At 37.7% G+C, this 16,268-nt stretch overlaps 1 protein-coding gene across 1 annotated transcript; it reads left to right on the top strand.

Moving 5' to 3' along the window:
• The first annotated feature begins 1,142 nt into the window (after positions 1 to 1,142).
• On the top strand, positions 1,143 to 14,386 carry slc40a1 (solute carrier family 40 member 1). The gene is made up of 8 exons (XM_077537013.1): positions 1,143 to 1,508; positions 1,603 to 1,670; positions 3,339 to 3,498; positions 4,851 to 4,966; positions 6,932 to 7,058; positions 7,602 to 7,850; positions 9,070 to 9,702; positions 11,484 to 14,386. Exons 1-8 carry the CDS (start codon positions 1,475 to 1,477, stop codon positions 11,798 to 11,800), a joined length of 1,704 nt encoding a protein of 567 aa, XP_077393139.1. The 5' UTR covers positions 1,143 to 1,474; the 3' UTR covers positions 11,801 to 14,386.
• Positions 14,387 to 16,268: the final 1,882 nt, after the last annotated feature.

Here is a 16,268-nt window from a genome sequence, read left to right on the forward strand (position 1 = left end):
CCCCCAAGCATGAATTCTTTACATTGGGCTCAAGGGTGTTTCCGTGTGTTTTTGACAGCGACACAATGCAAGTCATGGTGGATCGCTGACACACTGGCCATGCACTAATAGCTTGCTTGGTCACGTGTTTGGCCCATTTAACCAGTCCTTTTACTCTCATTATATTCTACATGCTCAGCCTCGACCAGTTGCTGGGCAACGTAAGCAATTTCATTATTGACAGGCCTCTAATATAGTAGTTGCAGTCATTGTGATGTTGCCCACTCACCCTGAAATTGGTTTGTGCAAGGGAAAAAAATGCACAAAATAAATAGATAAATAAATACATACATAAATAAAATACACAAATAAAAAAAATTAACTAAAAAAAACTTTATTTAAAAAACTAATGCAACAGTCATAATAATTAAATATTTTATGAAAAAAACATTAAAATAAAAAACTACTACATTAAAAATATACATTTAACAAAACACGTTAATACAGAAGTAATAACATATATGTATATAAATATTTTATTTAAAAAGTTATTTTCAAAACAACAATTTTAAATTCAGCATTTAAAAATGTTTTTAAAATTAAAAAAAACAAAATAGATAATGTATTTTTTATTTTATTTTATGTTGAGCCCTAAATAAAACAGTTTAATTGCACAAATGCCAATTTCTTCTTTTCCTGCTTAAACATTGATTAGATTTTTCTCAGTCAAATGTATGTTTTAAAGTAACTCATTAGTGCCTTATCTCTGAATAAACTCCAGCTGGTAACAGCGTTCCAAAAATCCTTTGAACTTGTATTTGTGTGTGCATGACCCCTACCCCTCAATGAACAGTTCATTAATTGGTCTCGATAACCCAATAATAAAAACAAACAACGTCTAGTTTATGTCATCAACATGCACAAAAAAAGTTTCAAGAACCCACAGAAGAAAATTTAACAAGCTCTCCATTGGGTGATGCGTTCACATTCGTGGATTAACCGTGAAATAAGGAATCGAAAAAGGTAAAAATAAGAAGAAGAAAAAAAAAGCCCATGCACGGTTTGAGCAGCAGCGTCATGGTAGCGTCACGTGACACACAGAAGAAAGAAGGCAGGTGTCACGTGAACTCGGAACGGAGGGGGAGGGATCGGTTGGGGGTGGAGAAGGCTTAAATCCGAGCAGGACGTAAACACAGCAGCGGCAGAATAAGACAGGCGCTTCACAGCACAGTGACGTTTGGGAGACAACAACACGGCAGGGCAAACAGCTTTCGGCTGGCTTTTCCTCGTCGATCGGCCCTCTAATTGAAGCATTTCTCTCCGACTTCAGCTACAGTGATAGCTAAGTTTGGAGAGGAGGAAAACGAGAATTAGAGTCGTCGCCTGCATTTGTTTTGTTTCTCCTTTTTTTTATCTTTATTGTTGCCGAGCTCGTCAGTCACGTCAGAAAAAAAAAGGTTTTGCGTTTACTTCCAAACCTTTTTTTTTTCTCGACATGGAAACTCCTCGAGCCAAGAAGACATGCTGTGGTAGGTGGTAATTGTAAATGACTTTGTTATTGTTTTTCTCCATTCTCTTTATAACGAATTCTTCGCATTCACATTTTCTCCCTCCCCTTTGCAGAACACGTTCAAGATTTTTTCACTTCATCAAAATTCCTAATCTATTTGGGACATGCACTGTCAACTTGGGTAAGTAAACCCATTTAAACATGCTACAGTGTCATTTTTTTTGAATGCGAGAATATTGTTTGTACCAGCGATTGCCTGGCAACCAATACAATCTAATGTCTCTCTCCAAAAGGGGGTCAGCATGTTATTGTAATATGCTATTATTAACTAATAATATTATTTATGTGAAGAGATGTTCAGGACTTATAATTATAAAACACGATTTTTATAAAGGTCTGCCATTTTGTTTACATTTTAAATGATGCCACCATAATATTCTTGGAAAATTCTTAACAGCTCCCTCACAGGCACATTTTCAGAAATAGGCCACTACTACGGTAGTGGATTGCATTCACTTGGGGAAGAAAAAAAAGAGAAAAAAAAAACCCCTCCTGTTTTTCTGACTAATTTTTGGGGGGAGCTTTGTATTTTTGAGTATTTTTTTTTTCTGTTTTTCTGAATATTTTTTTCTGTTTTACTTAATATTTTTTCCGGTCGTTTAAAAAAAAATCGAAAACAGGGAAATAAATATGAAGAAAAACAGAAAAAAATACTCAGAAAAACAGGGGGAAAATTATTCAGAAAAACAAACAAAGAAAACAAATATATATATATGTATATATATGTGTGTAAAAACAGAAAAAAACTGTTGGTAGAGTACGGAAGCATATTGCATTCACCTGACAAAAACCCTCAGTTTTTCTGACTAATTTTTTTTTGGTGGGGCTTTGTTTTGTTTTTTAGTATTTTTTCTCCCCGTTTTTCTGAATATTTTTTCTTTTTTTATGTTTTACTGATTTTTTTTTCTCTCATAAAAAATATTCCGAAAAAAAGGGAAAAAAATATTCAGAAAAACAGAAAAAAAATATTCCAAAAAATAGAAAAAAAAAATAATAATCCAAAGAACAGAGCACCAACTTCTGTTTTTCAGAGTAATTTATTTATTGACACCTCTGAACTCGAAGTGACTCGTTGCAGACCACTGACCTGTATATATGACTGGATAGCCGATAGCCCGTACACGCCAGTGCAAGCCGTAGTTTACACAGTAGTCTGCTCGCAAGGTGGGAGTAACAAGATGGCCACCCTGTGACTTGAACGGCTTGCACTGGCGTGTATGGGCTATCGGCTATCCAGTCATATATGCAGGTCAGTGGTCTGCAACAAGTCACTTGGAGTGCAGAGGTTAAAAACCAAATAAAAACAAAAACAGAAAAAAAACAACTGAAAAACAGAAGTTGGGTGCTCTGTTTTTTGGAACATTTTTTTCTTCTGTTTTTCTGAATAATTTCCCCCTCTGTTTTTCTGAGTTGAGTTATGTTTTTTCAGTTTTTCTGAATATTTTTTCGCTGTTTTTCGGAATATTTTTTTTTATGACAGAAAAAAAAATTCTGTAAAACAGAAAGGGTAAAAAAAACATTCAGAAAAACAGGGGAAAAAAATACTAAAAAACACACACAAAAAAACAAAGCTCCTGCAAAAAATTAGTCAGAAAAACAGGAGGTTTTTTTTTTCCCCAAGTGAATGCAATACGCTTCCGTACGCTACCAACAGTTTGTGGATAGACACTACAGAGACCCAGCAACTTTTTTTTTTTTTTTTTTTTTGTATGTAAGCCATTCAAAAGTCAAGTCACTTCACCACCACTGGCCCCAGTTCAACATGTCTTTGGTTTCCACTCGCTTTCAGGGCGACCGAATGTGGAACTTTGCCGTGGCCGTGTTCCTGGTGGAGCTGTACAGTAACAGTTTGCTGCTGACGGCCGTGTACGGGCTGGTGCTGGCCGGCTCCGTGCTGCTGCTCGGGGCTATCATCGGCGACTGGGTGGACAGGAATCCCAGACTCAAAGGTGAGGAAAAGTTAAGGGGAAAATCCGCGGGTTTCCTTGCAGTTCGGTAATACAGTATATGTTAAGAAAATCAGTCCATTATGGGTGCAATTAATAAAAGACAACGCTATATTAACTGTGTCTTGCGTGTTAAAAACGACAGTTACAAATAGGTGTTTTTTACTTTTCTTTATAAAAGTTGAATATCGACTAAACTGTCGATTTAGTCGACTAAAATTGCTCTTTATTTTCGTCGACTAAAATTGGATTAAAATTAAAATACAACCAGATGACTAAATTATAACTAAAACTTTAAATAATTTTAGTCAAAAGACTAAAACTAAATTAAAATTTCTTGTCAAAATTAACACGGTTTTGTTAAAAAACACTGAAGGTTTTTCCTTTAATTTTAAATATATAAAGAATAGACTGCTTTTGATTTAAAAATGATTAAAAAAAAATAAATTGAAGCGAGCTTCCCAGGTCATCACCATATGTTAAACTGAATTATGAATTGTGCAGCCAAAAAACCTACACCGAATCCATCTTTCTTTTACAGAAACGTGCGTATACAGAGACCACTCTAATCCATTATTTATACAACTTAAAACTTTCAAATTTAATGAATTGGTGGAGTTTAACCATCTCAAAATAATGTTTAAAGCCTATCATGAAATTTTACCAGTTAATATACAAATTAAATCTAATAAAAAAAAAAAAAAAAAAAAAAAGGAAAGTGAGTATAAATTAAGAGGAACAGATATTTTCTCCAAAACAAAAAGAACGATTTATTTCAACTTATGGTGTCAGTTTATGGAACCATCTGGATTGTAAAACAAAATCATCTCAGTCTATCTGTAATTTTAAAAAATTGTCAAAAGCTCAATTACTGGAAAAGTACATTTAGCACAAGGACATGGTGCTGAATTATTTTATTGTTCAGTATTTGTTGTTGTTGTTGTTGATTCGGGGCAGATAACATAAGTTTTACTTCTTTCTGTCCCTTTTCATTTATCTTTTTTAATGAAATAAAATAAAATTGAATTGAATTCAAAACTAAGCAAGTAAAAGGCTAAAGCTATCTACTTTAGATAATGTTTTTCATTTTTTAAAATTAAAATTGTAGGGAGTTCCCAGTGTCAATCTTTGATAAAATGGAAATTTAAATAGTTTTGTGTTTTCGTCAGGGTTTGTAAAAGATTTCAAAAGTTGTTTGCAGACGGTGAAAAATTGTCCGAACATGTTCAAAATTAGAGAAATTGAGATGCCATCGGCCTTCAGATTTGTATAAAAGGCTTATGCAGATATTTGTAAAAATGCCAAATATCGCTGTCCCAAAAACGGCTGTTTTTTTTTTTTTTGCACGCCCGCAGTGGCCCAGACGTCTTTGATCGCCCAGAATGCTTGCGTGATGGTGTGCGGGATTATCCTCATGGTGGTTTTCCGATTCAAGGAGCAGCTCATGGAGGTCTACAACGGATGGCTGCTGGTAAGAGACGCTCGCTCACGTTCTGCCTACGTGATCGCTCGGGAAACTTTTCTTTGACCTTTGACCTACCCGTTGCTACGTGCTTGCTAACTGATATGGACTTTCACGTCGGTATTTGATGAAACAGTTTCAGATATGTACATGTAAATGTGGTCACTGATCTTCCATCTTGTTGTAATTGTACAGACAGATGAGATTTTATTTATTTTTTTATAACAGGCCCGCCATAAGTAAAGCAACAAAACAGCATCGCTAGTTGAGGCATGTTTACACTTGTCGGACTGCTCTTGAGGGTCTTATTGAAGGGTCGTGGTGCAAGTCAACGGGTTCTTCAAGCCCCCGCGGGTCATATGACGCGCGGTGAAATGTGGCCAGGCTTGTTGATGCATTTTCTCTTGTTGCTATTCTGACCCGACAGCAGCAGCAGCTGTGCTGAGCTGGGCGGTACAAAGTAGTAAACAAAAGTCAGAATTGACTGGTTGAACTGGTCAAATTGGTTAAAAAAAAAAAAAAAGAAGTCAGAATTCTGCTCCTTAACACCTTGTTTATTGCCTTCCTTTTCTTCCTTTGGTGTGCTTTTGGATCAAAGTAATTAAAGGAAAGGTGAAAATATGTTCAATTTGTAACAGAATTTGGAGGATTTTTATGTATGTTTTTTTCTTTTTTGTAATGGAAATCGTCAGTTTTCGAAGTCTCGTATTTATGTTGTAGTGTTCACCTGACGCTAGAATGGATTAACGCCATTTTCATTCAATTCAATGGTTAAAATAATCACTTCCGTTCCAAGTGTGATCATGGAACGAATTAAAGACTTATCGCAACATATCAATGTCTTTATCATTCAAATTTTGGCAGTGTTGTTAACAACACTCTGCGTTTGACACATTTCAAAGACATTTATTTTCATTTTACGGGGACTTTAAAGCTATGGAATGCAGACGATTCAATTTTGAATCGTTACTGCCCCCTGTGGCCGGAAAACGCATTTTCCCGTTCTTAACGTACACAACACTGCACGTGACATCTAGAGCTGTGCGATACTTGAGATTTTGTTATCGATTGATACCAAGTAAGTAAATACTGGTGCCAATATCGCCATACTTTTAGGTTAATAAATTATGGTATTTTAAATAATTTGTCCTATTAAATAACTCCCCCCCCCCTTTTTTGTGTGCAAATTAGACTCTCGTTAGTTTTTTTAAAACGCCATCAAATATCCTCAATGGAAACATACCTAGGCTGTTATTTAAATTTGCAAAGTAATAATAATCTTCATATTCTTAGTAGTGATAGACCGATATGGTTTTTTCAAGGCCGATACCGATACAGATTATTTGTAGTCAAGTTGGCCGATAACCGATATTTCAAGCCGATATTCATTTGCAGTAAAATGGGGAGGGGGGGGAATTCTTTCAAACTATATATAATTTCTCACTGAGTAACAAATTCATGTGAATGTAGCTCATTTGGGTTTTTTGTTAGGGTTCGTAAAAACGTTTCAAAAAGATTTTTGCGGTGAAAAATTGTGTGAATATGTTCCAAATGTGTTTACGACAAATAAAAACTGACTGCGAACATCTTACAAATCCTGATGAAAACCCCAAATTCGCTACGTTCGCAAGTATCCCCTGCTCAGTGAGCTTTATCGGCCTTCAGATTCAAAACATGGCCGATGCCGATATTTGTCAAAATGCCAAATATCGGCGCCGATAATCGGCCCCGGCCGATTATCGGTCTATCCCTAATTCTTAGTCCCTGTCACTTGTCTGCATTCAAAGGAACATCAGCCACCGAAGTTCCTCTAGCCTAGTCAAGTTACGTAAACGATACATGTTGTGCTACACGAATACTTAGCTCAACTAGTTGTTGGAAAAGATCTATTTGGGCAAAATTCTTCCAAAGTACAAGTTGAAACTCTCCCACTTGTATGACATGATAAGCTAAGCTTCCTTCCCTGTTTTCCAGACGGCCTGCTACGTTCTGGTGATCAGCATCGCCAACATGGCCAACCTGGCCAGCACGGCCATGTCCATCACCATCCAGAGGGACTGGGTGGTGGTCGTGGCAGGTCAGGACAGCAGCAAGCTGGCAGGTCAGTGTTTTGCTCTCATAAAACGTGCCCTTCGCTTTATCGCAATTACGTGTCCGACTTTGACCCGATGTTTGGACTGGGGTTATTATAGTTTTGGAATTTTTAGTTTTGATTTTGTTTTTTTTATATTTAGTTTTAGTTTTCAGGGTGGTTCTGTTAGTTAGTTTTAGTTATGTAATAAATGCTTCATTTTAGTTTAGTTTCAGTATTAGTTTGTTTTTTTTTTATCTCAAAATGAATGTACTTCAAATTACATTTAAAATCATCCCCAAAGGCTCGTGCATTAAATTAATTAGCAAAGACTAAAATTGACAATTTTGTTATAGTTAATTTTAGTTTTGTAAACATAAAATGTAGTTTGTTAGTTTTCATGTTTTAAAATGCATTTTCGTTCTTATTTTATTTCGTTAACAAAATTTTTTGTTTTTCCGTTTGTTTTAGTTAACTAAAATAACCTTGGTTTGGACTGGTTCTCCAGTTTTACATTCAGGTCTTTCATTATCAACATGTAACATCTAATAAACTTGCTCCTTCCTCCGGCAGACATGAACGCGACGGTGCGGATTATCGACCAGCTGACCAACATCCTGGCCCCCATGCTGGTGGGTCAGATCATGGCCTTCGGCTCGCACTTCATCGGCTGCGGCTTCATCTCGGGCTGGAACCTCTTCTCCATGTTTATGGAGTACATGCTGCTGTGGAAGGTCTACCAGAAGACGCCGGCGCTGGCCGTCAAAGCCGGGCAGAAGGAGCGGCGCGAGCACGAGCTCAAAGAACTCAGGCCTCTCAAAGGTATCCACAACTGCAATTGTTTTTGTTTTGTTTTTACATTCAGTTTGAGTTAGGGCAGTCAAAATTAGTGCATCAATTTTGAGTTAATTTTAAGTTCCTTTAACGCCACTAATTCTTACTTCATGCTAAAAATTAGATAGCTCCTAATATGGAAAGAAAAATGCACTGAGCTATCAAATGTCTTACAAATGCAATTATGCCATCGAGTGGCAGAAAAAAAAATGACCAACAGAAATCAATAATATATTTTTTTACAGTACAGTACAGTGTTCCCTCTTTTTCTGCTGTGTTCCAAAAAATAACCGCAATAAATAAAATCTGCGAAGTGGTTAGCTTTATGTTTTATTATTTAATTTTATTATTATTTATTGTAAATGTAAACTTAAGAAAGTGGCAATTCTGCAACTATTTTTCCCGGCATATTGGCCCCACCCCCGCTCTATATAAAGAAAAAATATTTTTACGTGGCCCTAATACGCCGTCGTAATTTTCTTAAGAATTTATGGGAGGAAAGATAAATAAAATAATTGATTCTTGGTTTTATGAATCATTACCGGGCTTGAAAAGGAAAATCGATTCGATATCTATTATTCAATTTTTTAAAACCTAGCTCTATTTAACTAATTCGCTCCCAGCCATTTTCACAGAAGCAATCGCTCTTCAATCCGTTTTACTGGGTTTTGACTGATTTTGCAAGGCCCACAGAATATTGTGTTCTATTGCTATAAAAACATGGAACCTACCAGAAGAAAGATTAAAGTCTCTTCTATCATCAGGGGGGAAAAAAAAAAAGTATATTTCTGTTTCCATTTTGCAGCAGTGAGCATTAGACTATAGCTATGTTTCATAATGATTCACAAATCTATTTAGAATTGTGTGTAATTGAGCTTGTTTCCAACATGGCCCTGGTTGATCTATTGTACTCTGCTGCCACCTGCTGGTCATTTGTATAATAACTACCATTTCTTCAACTGTTCTTTGTAGTTGAGAGCCTGCATCAAAGCCTTCTGTATGTTCTAGCATAAAAACAATTTTTAAAAAAACAACGTACAAATACGTCTTTGGGACACAAAGCATTTACAAAGAAAACGTATTTACATGTTTTTGGGAGTAAATGAGTTAAAAGACACCATCGCTTCAGGGATGACTGAATTACACGATGAACGAGGTGTATGGATATTTGCAATCACCCATGCTAACCCCTATTTGCTTTTAACAGAATCGGAGACGGGCCAAAGTCCTGAGGAGTCCTCCCAACCGCTGATGAACGCACCTGTCCCAGCGGTCAAGACGGAGGCGCCCCCCAAAGAGCATGGCTGTTGCGACCAGGTGCTCGAAACCCTTCGCACCTTCAAGGCCGGCTGGGAGGCGTACTACAACCAGAGCATCTTCTTCGCCGGCATGTCCCTGGCCTTCCTCTACATGACCGTGCTGGGATTCGACTGCATCACCACCGGCTATGCCTACACGCAGGGCCTCAACGGCTCCATCCTCAGCCTCCTGATGGGCGCCTCGGCCGTCTCGGGCATCTGCGGCACGGTCGCCTTCACCCGGGTCCGGAAGAAGTGCGGCCTGATCCGCACCGGCTTCATCTCTGGCATGGCGCAGCTGTCTTGCCTCATGCTGTGCGTTTTCTCCGTCTTCGCCCCCGGGAGCCCCTTTGACCTCAGCGTTTCGCCCTTCCGGGACATCTATCATCTGGTCGGGGAGAAGACGGTGCCGGAGGCCGAGCGAGTCATCGGCGACCTCATCGGCGGGAACGTGACGGCGACGGGCGCCCCGACTGAAGAGCTACCGAGCTCCTACGTGTCTGTTAGTTTGCTGTTTGCTGGTGTCATTGCTGCCCGAGTCGGTAAGGAACACCAGTTTTCACCTCGTTTCAATATAGCTAGCTTCAAATGTTGCATTTTGATGAGTAAATGAAGTTGCATGCTTCGTGACGGAACAGATTACAGTGGTCCCTCGCTGCTTTGCGCTTCACTTATCCCCGCATTGTATGCACCCCATTTCCAATAGAGTACCCCATAAAATTCTTTATTTATGCTGCTATTTTTGTCTTTTTTTTTTGGTAATATTTGAGTAAACAAACAGCTCTTTCAACACAATCTATTACATTTTTAAATCAAATTATATACATTTACATTTTACATTTTTCTTTAATTCTTCTCAGCAAGTCTATCCCATCACTGGTGAGCTATTTTTAAAACAGATTCCAGTTACTTGTACACGCGTGTCTCATTCCTCCACCATTAATTGAAAGCAATCCAATTAAGTTAATTGAAAGCAATTAACTTCAAAGAGTGCTTATTTTCGCAACTCAGCAAGAAAAGCTCATTTAAGGTGACATAGTTTTAGCGTTATTTAAGCGGGTTGGTGTGGAACGTATCAACCGAAAACTTGGGCATCGTCATTGATTAGAATTGATGAATGATGGAAGTGCCCACCTTTTGGTGTGTGCTTCAGCACTTTCAGCGAACGCGTGATAATGTGAAGCCTTCCAAAAATACACGGATTGAGAAGGACGTTGTGTACTCGCCGCGATTGACAGACGTAATCCTGCTTTAACTCGGTGTTCGATTTGCACATTTTTTCAAGGCTTCGCATTATCAAGCATTAGCTGAAAGTGCTGAAGCGCACCCCAAAAAGGTGGGCACTTCCACCAATCATCAATTCCAGTCAATGACTATGCCCACCTCTAAGTGAGGGAACACTGTAAATGCTTAGTCAAGGTACACATCCCATATCTGCGTTTGCATTTTCGTTTACCATTTAACCCCCAAATCCCGCATCAATTCAAATGGCTTACAAAATGTTCTTTTGCCAAAAAACATGTCATAGTCCAAAAACAATTCCAATTTGATTATAATGGTAAACGTGGGGCACTTATATGCCGGTTTACCTACGTCCCAAAAAAAAAAAAACTTAAATTAAATGAAATAATAAAAAAAAATACCGGAGCCGGAGTGTACTGGGACGGTATGTGGCCGATGTGCTCATGTAGCCGCATCAACCTACGGAAAGGTTTTACTTTATTTTTTTAGTTTAAAGTAACTTGCTTTCATTTTCAGGATCCCTTTACAACGACCCAAGGATGTTTTTTCACCTTTAGTAAAGTTTTAAATATATCCTGTTACCCAGCCATGTCGTGTCATGTCCGCCGTACTAGCTAGCTAGCTATGGGGGACTGTGTGTGGCCGATGTGCTAAAGTAGCCGCATCAATCTACGGAAAGGTTTTCCTTTTTTTTTTTTTTTTTTTTTTTTTTTTTTTAATGTTTAAAATAACGGATTTTAACGTCCAGGATCCCTTCACATTGACCCAGGATATTTTTTCGCTTTTGGTAAAGTTTTAGATACATCCCTGTCATCCAGCCATGTCGTGTCTGTTGTACGAGCTAGCTAGCGGTAAGCTAACCTGGGAGGGTTTGTGCCACTTTGTTGAGAGCAATAAAACTGTGTCACTTGTGAATCATGTGACAAAAATCCAGCCATAGTTTGATGACTATCGCATGCCAGTGCAATAACATTCAACCCTTGATGCCAATAATAGTCATTTCCGCTAGCCCAGATGGAACGCGATCGTAAAGTGACGCCGTCCTGACTTTTGATCCGTGCCGCTTTCCTCCCCCACCCAGGCCTGTGGTCCTTTGACCTGACTGTGACTCAGCTGATCCAGGAGAACGTGATCGAGTCGGAGCGAGGCGTGATCAACGGCGTCCAGAACTCCATGAACTACCTCTTGGACCTGCTGCACTTCATCATGGTGATCCTGGCGCCCAACCAGGAGGCCTTCGGCTTGCTGGTCATCATCTCCGTGTCGTTCGTGGCGGCGGGCCACGCCATGTACTTTTACTTTGCCTTCAAGAGTCTCGGCTATCGTCTGTTCCTCTGCTGCTTGCCCGAGCAGAAGGTAGAGACGGACGAGAGCCCCTCTCCTACCAACGTCGTCTAAATAACTGCCTTACACACAGGCCGTTCCTGGTATATCCCGCTAGCATGGTATATATACACACACACAGTAAATATATATCTCCTACAACATCCAACAACTTCACATGTAGCCAGTTGAATGTGAAAGCTTGCGATTGAAAGCCTTAGCCGAGAGGTTGAGTACTAATCTAAATATTAGATTAGGCAGAGGTTACGGTCGTCTCTGTGGTACAACGGGAAATGTTCGAGGGCCAATGTGACTCGCTACATGTTCAACCAGGAGAAAACGGGTCAGTTTGACCCACCAAAAAAAAAAAAAAAAAACAGGTCAATTTGACCCGGCAAAATAACTGCAGGGTTATTTTTCAGACTAAGAGTCAGTTTTTGGTGGATGACATTAATTTAAGGCTTGATTGTCCTTTAATAAGCAGAGAAGCAGGCTTTACCCTACTGTTATACTGCGTGTCAAATTGACCCTTACATTTTTTTTCTCTCCATTTTTTTATGATTGAACATGAAGCAAAGTGCATTGACCCATGAAACGACATGAACAGAAAGGTGAAGGTTCCAAGCAGACCTTCCCTTGACGTAACCATCTCTCATATAGTCAACTTTATTGTTACGAACGTTTTCACATGTAACCTGTCGAGTGCGATAGCTTGCGATCGAAGCCTTAGCGATGACTACAGAAGGTGAGCACTAATTCAAAGTTGAACTTCAGGCAAAGTTCTGGTTTCTCTTACCCTCCTGTTATGGTTTTTGCTACACCAAAAAATTGGGTCAATGTGAATTGCAACATATTTGAGCACAAAAACAGTGATTAGGATATTACAGTGGAAAAATTCAGTTTTTTCATGGGTCAATATTTGACCCACAAAATAACACTAGGATTGAGGTGTATTTTTATTTTTTTGAAAAGGTATTAACGCAGTCCAGTGGAAAAAGACCTTTAACCATGCTATTATAATGTAGGACAAGTTGACCCATAAAACAAAACAAAAGATTTGTACATTGTTTCATGGGGAAAACAAGGGGATAAAATTATTTGAAGGACATGAGAGTAATTGATTTTTTTTTTTTTTTTTTTTTTTTTTTAATGGAGAGAGAAACTCAAAATTTGGTCTTGGACATTGTTAAAATTATGATATATATTTTTTTTAATATACAGAAAAAACGTTAATGTTTTCTGCTTCCTTACTTTTTTTTTTTTAGTGATTAAAGTTGCATTGACCCAAAAAATTAGACCTAACAGGAGGGTTAACACGTTCGGCACTGCAGTGATGTCAGTGGTGCACACAGATTGGGATTTTTTTTTTTTTTTTCGTGAATGTAACCAAACAACAGTAACAACGGGATCTGTAGTTTTTTTTTTTTCTTTTTTATGTGGTTAAAGGGTTATGCAAAAGGACTGTATTTATTCAGGAAAATGTGTCAGTAGTGTTGTACTTAGCTGGAGGAATTAAAAAAAAAAAAAAAAAAGCCTATGCAGAGGTATCAATAGATCTCAGTTACCAAAGTCCAGGTTCATACATGTGGTGCGAAAGGAAGGAGAGAGAAAAATCCGCTGATATCTTGACACATTCCGAACAGCTATCTTTGCATTGGGTAACAAAAAAAAAAAAACAAAAAAAAGTTTAAATAATTTTACTTAGGCTAATTGTAATTTCAGTTTACGTGTTGTTGGACTTTTTCTCACTCACCCCGCCATTCGTGATTGTTGCAGCACTTTACATGATTGACATCAGTCATAACACACGAACAAATGTCTAATCGGACATTTGGCTTTTGCACAAGACTCGAGCCCACAGGTTTGTTGAGGTGTGGCTGGAAAAAGTGCAAAACTATGTTCGGTCAAACGGTCCCTGTGAAGGTTGGAGGTCTGAATGTAGGCCGCGTTTGTTTACCTTGGCCATCCTCAAAAAAATGTGGCTTAAGGACGCGAGAGTTGCAGTTTTTACAACTGAGGTAAACACATCAGGAGTTTTTTATTTTTATTCTTATTTTTTTTATCAGCTTAGTTGGGGAAATGGTGGAAGCATCTCAGCAAGGTAAATAATAACCGCTTTGTGACTTACTGTATTGCTTGACAGCCACGCAATGCAAAAATGAAAAATAAGCTAGTTTTTCTTGGCTCGGTTGACATATTTGGGCCAGACACACCAGATACGTTTTTGTAACGAGTGTCCATCTTGCGCAACAAAAGAGCAAACTTGCCTTAAGAACGCAGCTCAGTCTTTCCATTTCCTTACCAAGACTTTTTGTAACTTTCTGTAAGCTCTTCAGGAATCATCACAAAAGGCCATAAACATTTTCTATGTAGATAGCATTTCATGTTAGTCAGACTCTATAGATCCAATTGCAAAAAAAACAAAAACATGTTATTGTGGTTTTGGGATGTTTTTATATTCCTTATATTGCGCAAATGTGATTTGAGTTTTATGCATGAACATGACACTGTTTCTGTCGGTCTACTGAATGTGCGTTTCATTAAATCAGAGACATTCGTTATGTTTTTTTGTTTGTTTTGTGAATCACTCCATAGAATAAAAATGGAAGGAACTGTTTGTAATGCAAGAGGCATTTAAAATAAAAGGACCTTCAGTTCCTAGACGGTGTGTCGAGTATTTTATATACGGTACATTATTGTGTCGTAGGGATTCTTGGCTTCACAGTCTGGTTTGCACATTCCTGCCGCCACAGAATCTCTTTTGTTCACAAAGTTGCCCTGGTGGAAAGATTTAAGGGTGGCTTAACGAGCTTCTGTCGGGGGAGATGTCGCTAGTAGTACGGCAGTTCACATGACTTATCTTTCACGTAGCTGAAAAGTTGGAACTACTATTTTTATTTTTTTTTATTTTTATTTTTTTTTAAGCAGCCCCGGATAGCAATTTCACAGTGTGAAATTGTGTGGACAATCATAACTGACAAATACAAAAAAACAAAAAACAAAAATTATGCAACTGCACTACCGCTGCCAGTTTCTCAAAGAGTATGAGAGTGACTATAATTGGGCCATTCAAGTAGGAGAAATTTCGAGAACTTTGGCAGACATGTTTATCGTAACAGAAGGCACAAAAAGGACCAAATGGAGTTGGCCATTTTAGTTTGAGTTTTTTTTTTTTTTTTTTTTTAAAGCAAAAATAAACCATCTACTTAATATGACATCAATGTTTTCAATTTTTATTTTATTTTATTTTTTAATATCATGGACTGCAAAACAAGAGACGCACTTCAAGCTCAAGTGTTTATGAAGATATATAATGGTGACAGTAAACCTGAGAAACATGAATGTAAATGTTTCGTTTATCATTTCATGTAACAATTAAGTGTCTCCTCGAGGAACTAAATCGTAAAAGTGAGCATGTGGAGCATCAAGATAAGATTTATAATTCTTTAGCCGTTCGTCACGCCTCATTACGCACACTACATTCCGTGGGCACTATCAAACAAACTTACCAGCATTACATTTTTGATACATTCATAGAAGTTTGAATTTTGACCAATGTCACCGTGTTGAAAAATATGTTTCTCCATTGCCACCAATGTACCACAGGTTATATCATTCAAATGATGTACGTAGTTTAATAGAGGAGTGATTCCTGGCGTATTGGAATTTGAAAACATTTGTCAAATATACGTTCTCATAATGGGAATTCTATAAAACGCAAGTGAATAAATTGGTGATGTGGTTTAGAAAATCCTAGATACTGATTTAGGATCAGTATACACTATTGTCTGAACATTTTGCACAGGAATTTTTTTAATAAATGAAACTTTTAAATATTTTTGTTGAGTTAATCAGATTAAAATCGTAATCGTCCTGAATGACTGGGGGAAAAAATAAAATAAAAATAATATATATATATATATATATATATTTTTATTTTTTATTTTTTTTTTTCACTGCAAAACTCTCCAAAACTGTTAAGCACAATGACACATCCACCTCACTGGATGACTAAGCAGCTACAAACACATTTGAAAATTGAGGTAACAAAGTATTTCTCTTTTAGTAACAAATCCCAAAGTCCCGAGTCTGCACTTTCACAAGATCACGTTTTGGTCCCAGAGTCAGATAAGACTTTCAACTACAATCAGCATTTTTTTTTTTTTTTTTTTTTTTTTTTTAAACTTCCTTCCTTAGGAGGTCGTTGTAGCAAACAAGAAGATAAAAAGAGCCACATTATAACATAACAAATGATTATGCATCTTAATGTCAAGGTTGAATGCTTCTCTGTCATGTGGTCAAAGTGGGTCAAGTTAGATTTCCTTATTGCACACAACCATTTACGTGAACTAGTACTCCAGGACTTTTTTTTTTTTTTTTTAATTTTTACATTTTTCCTCTCAGTCCGTGGTGGACTTTACATGCGTGTAGTCATTTCCCTTTTCCCTAAGTGAACAAGGCTTTTAATTGGTGTGCTGTGCTTTAATCAGCTGCAGTATCAGTTCCAATAGGACTTGTGATGATGTCACTATCAAGTTTACTG

Source organism: Festucalex cinctus, chromosome 11 (assembly GCF_051991245.1).
Source record: "Festucalex cinctus isolate MCC-2025b chromosome 11, RoL_Fcin_1.0, whole genome shotgun sequence".
Classification (NCBI taxonomy): Eukaryota; Metazoa; Chordata; class Actinopteri; order Syngnathiformes; family Syngnathidae; genus Festucalex; species Festucalex cinctus.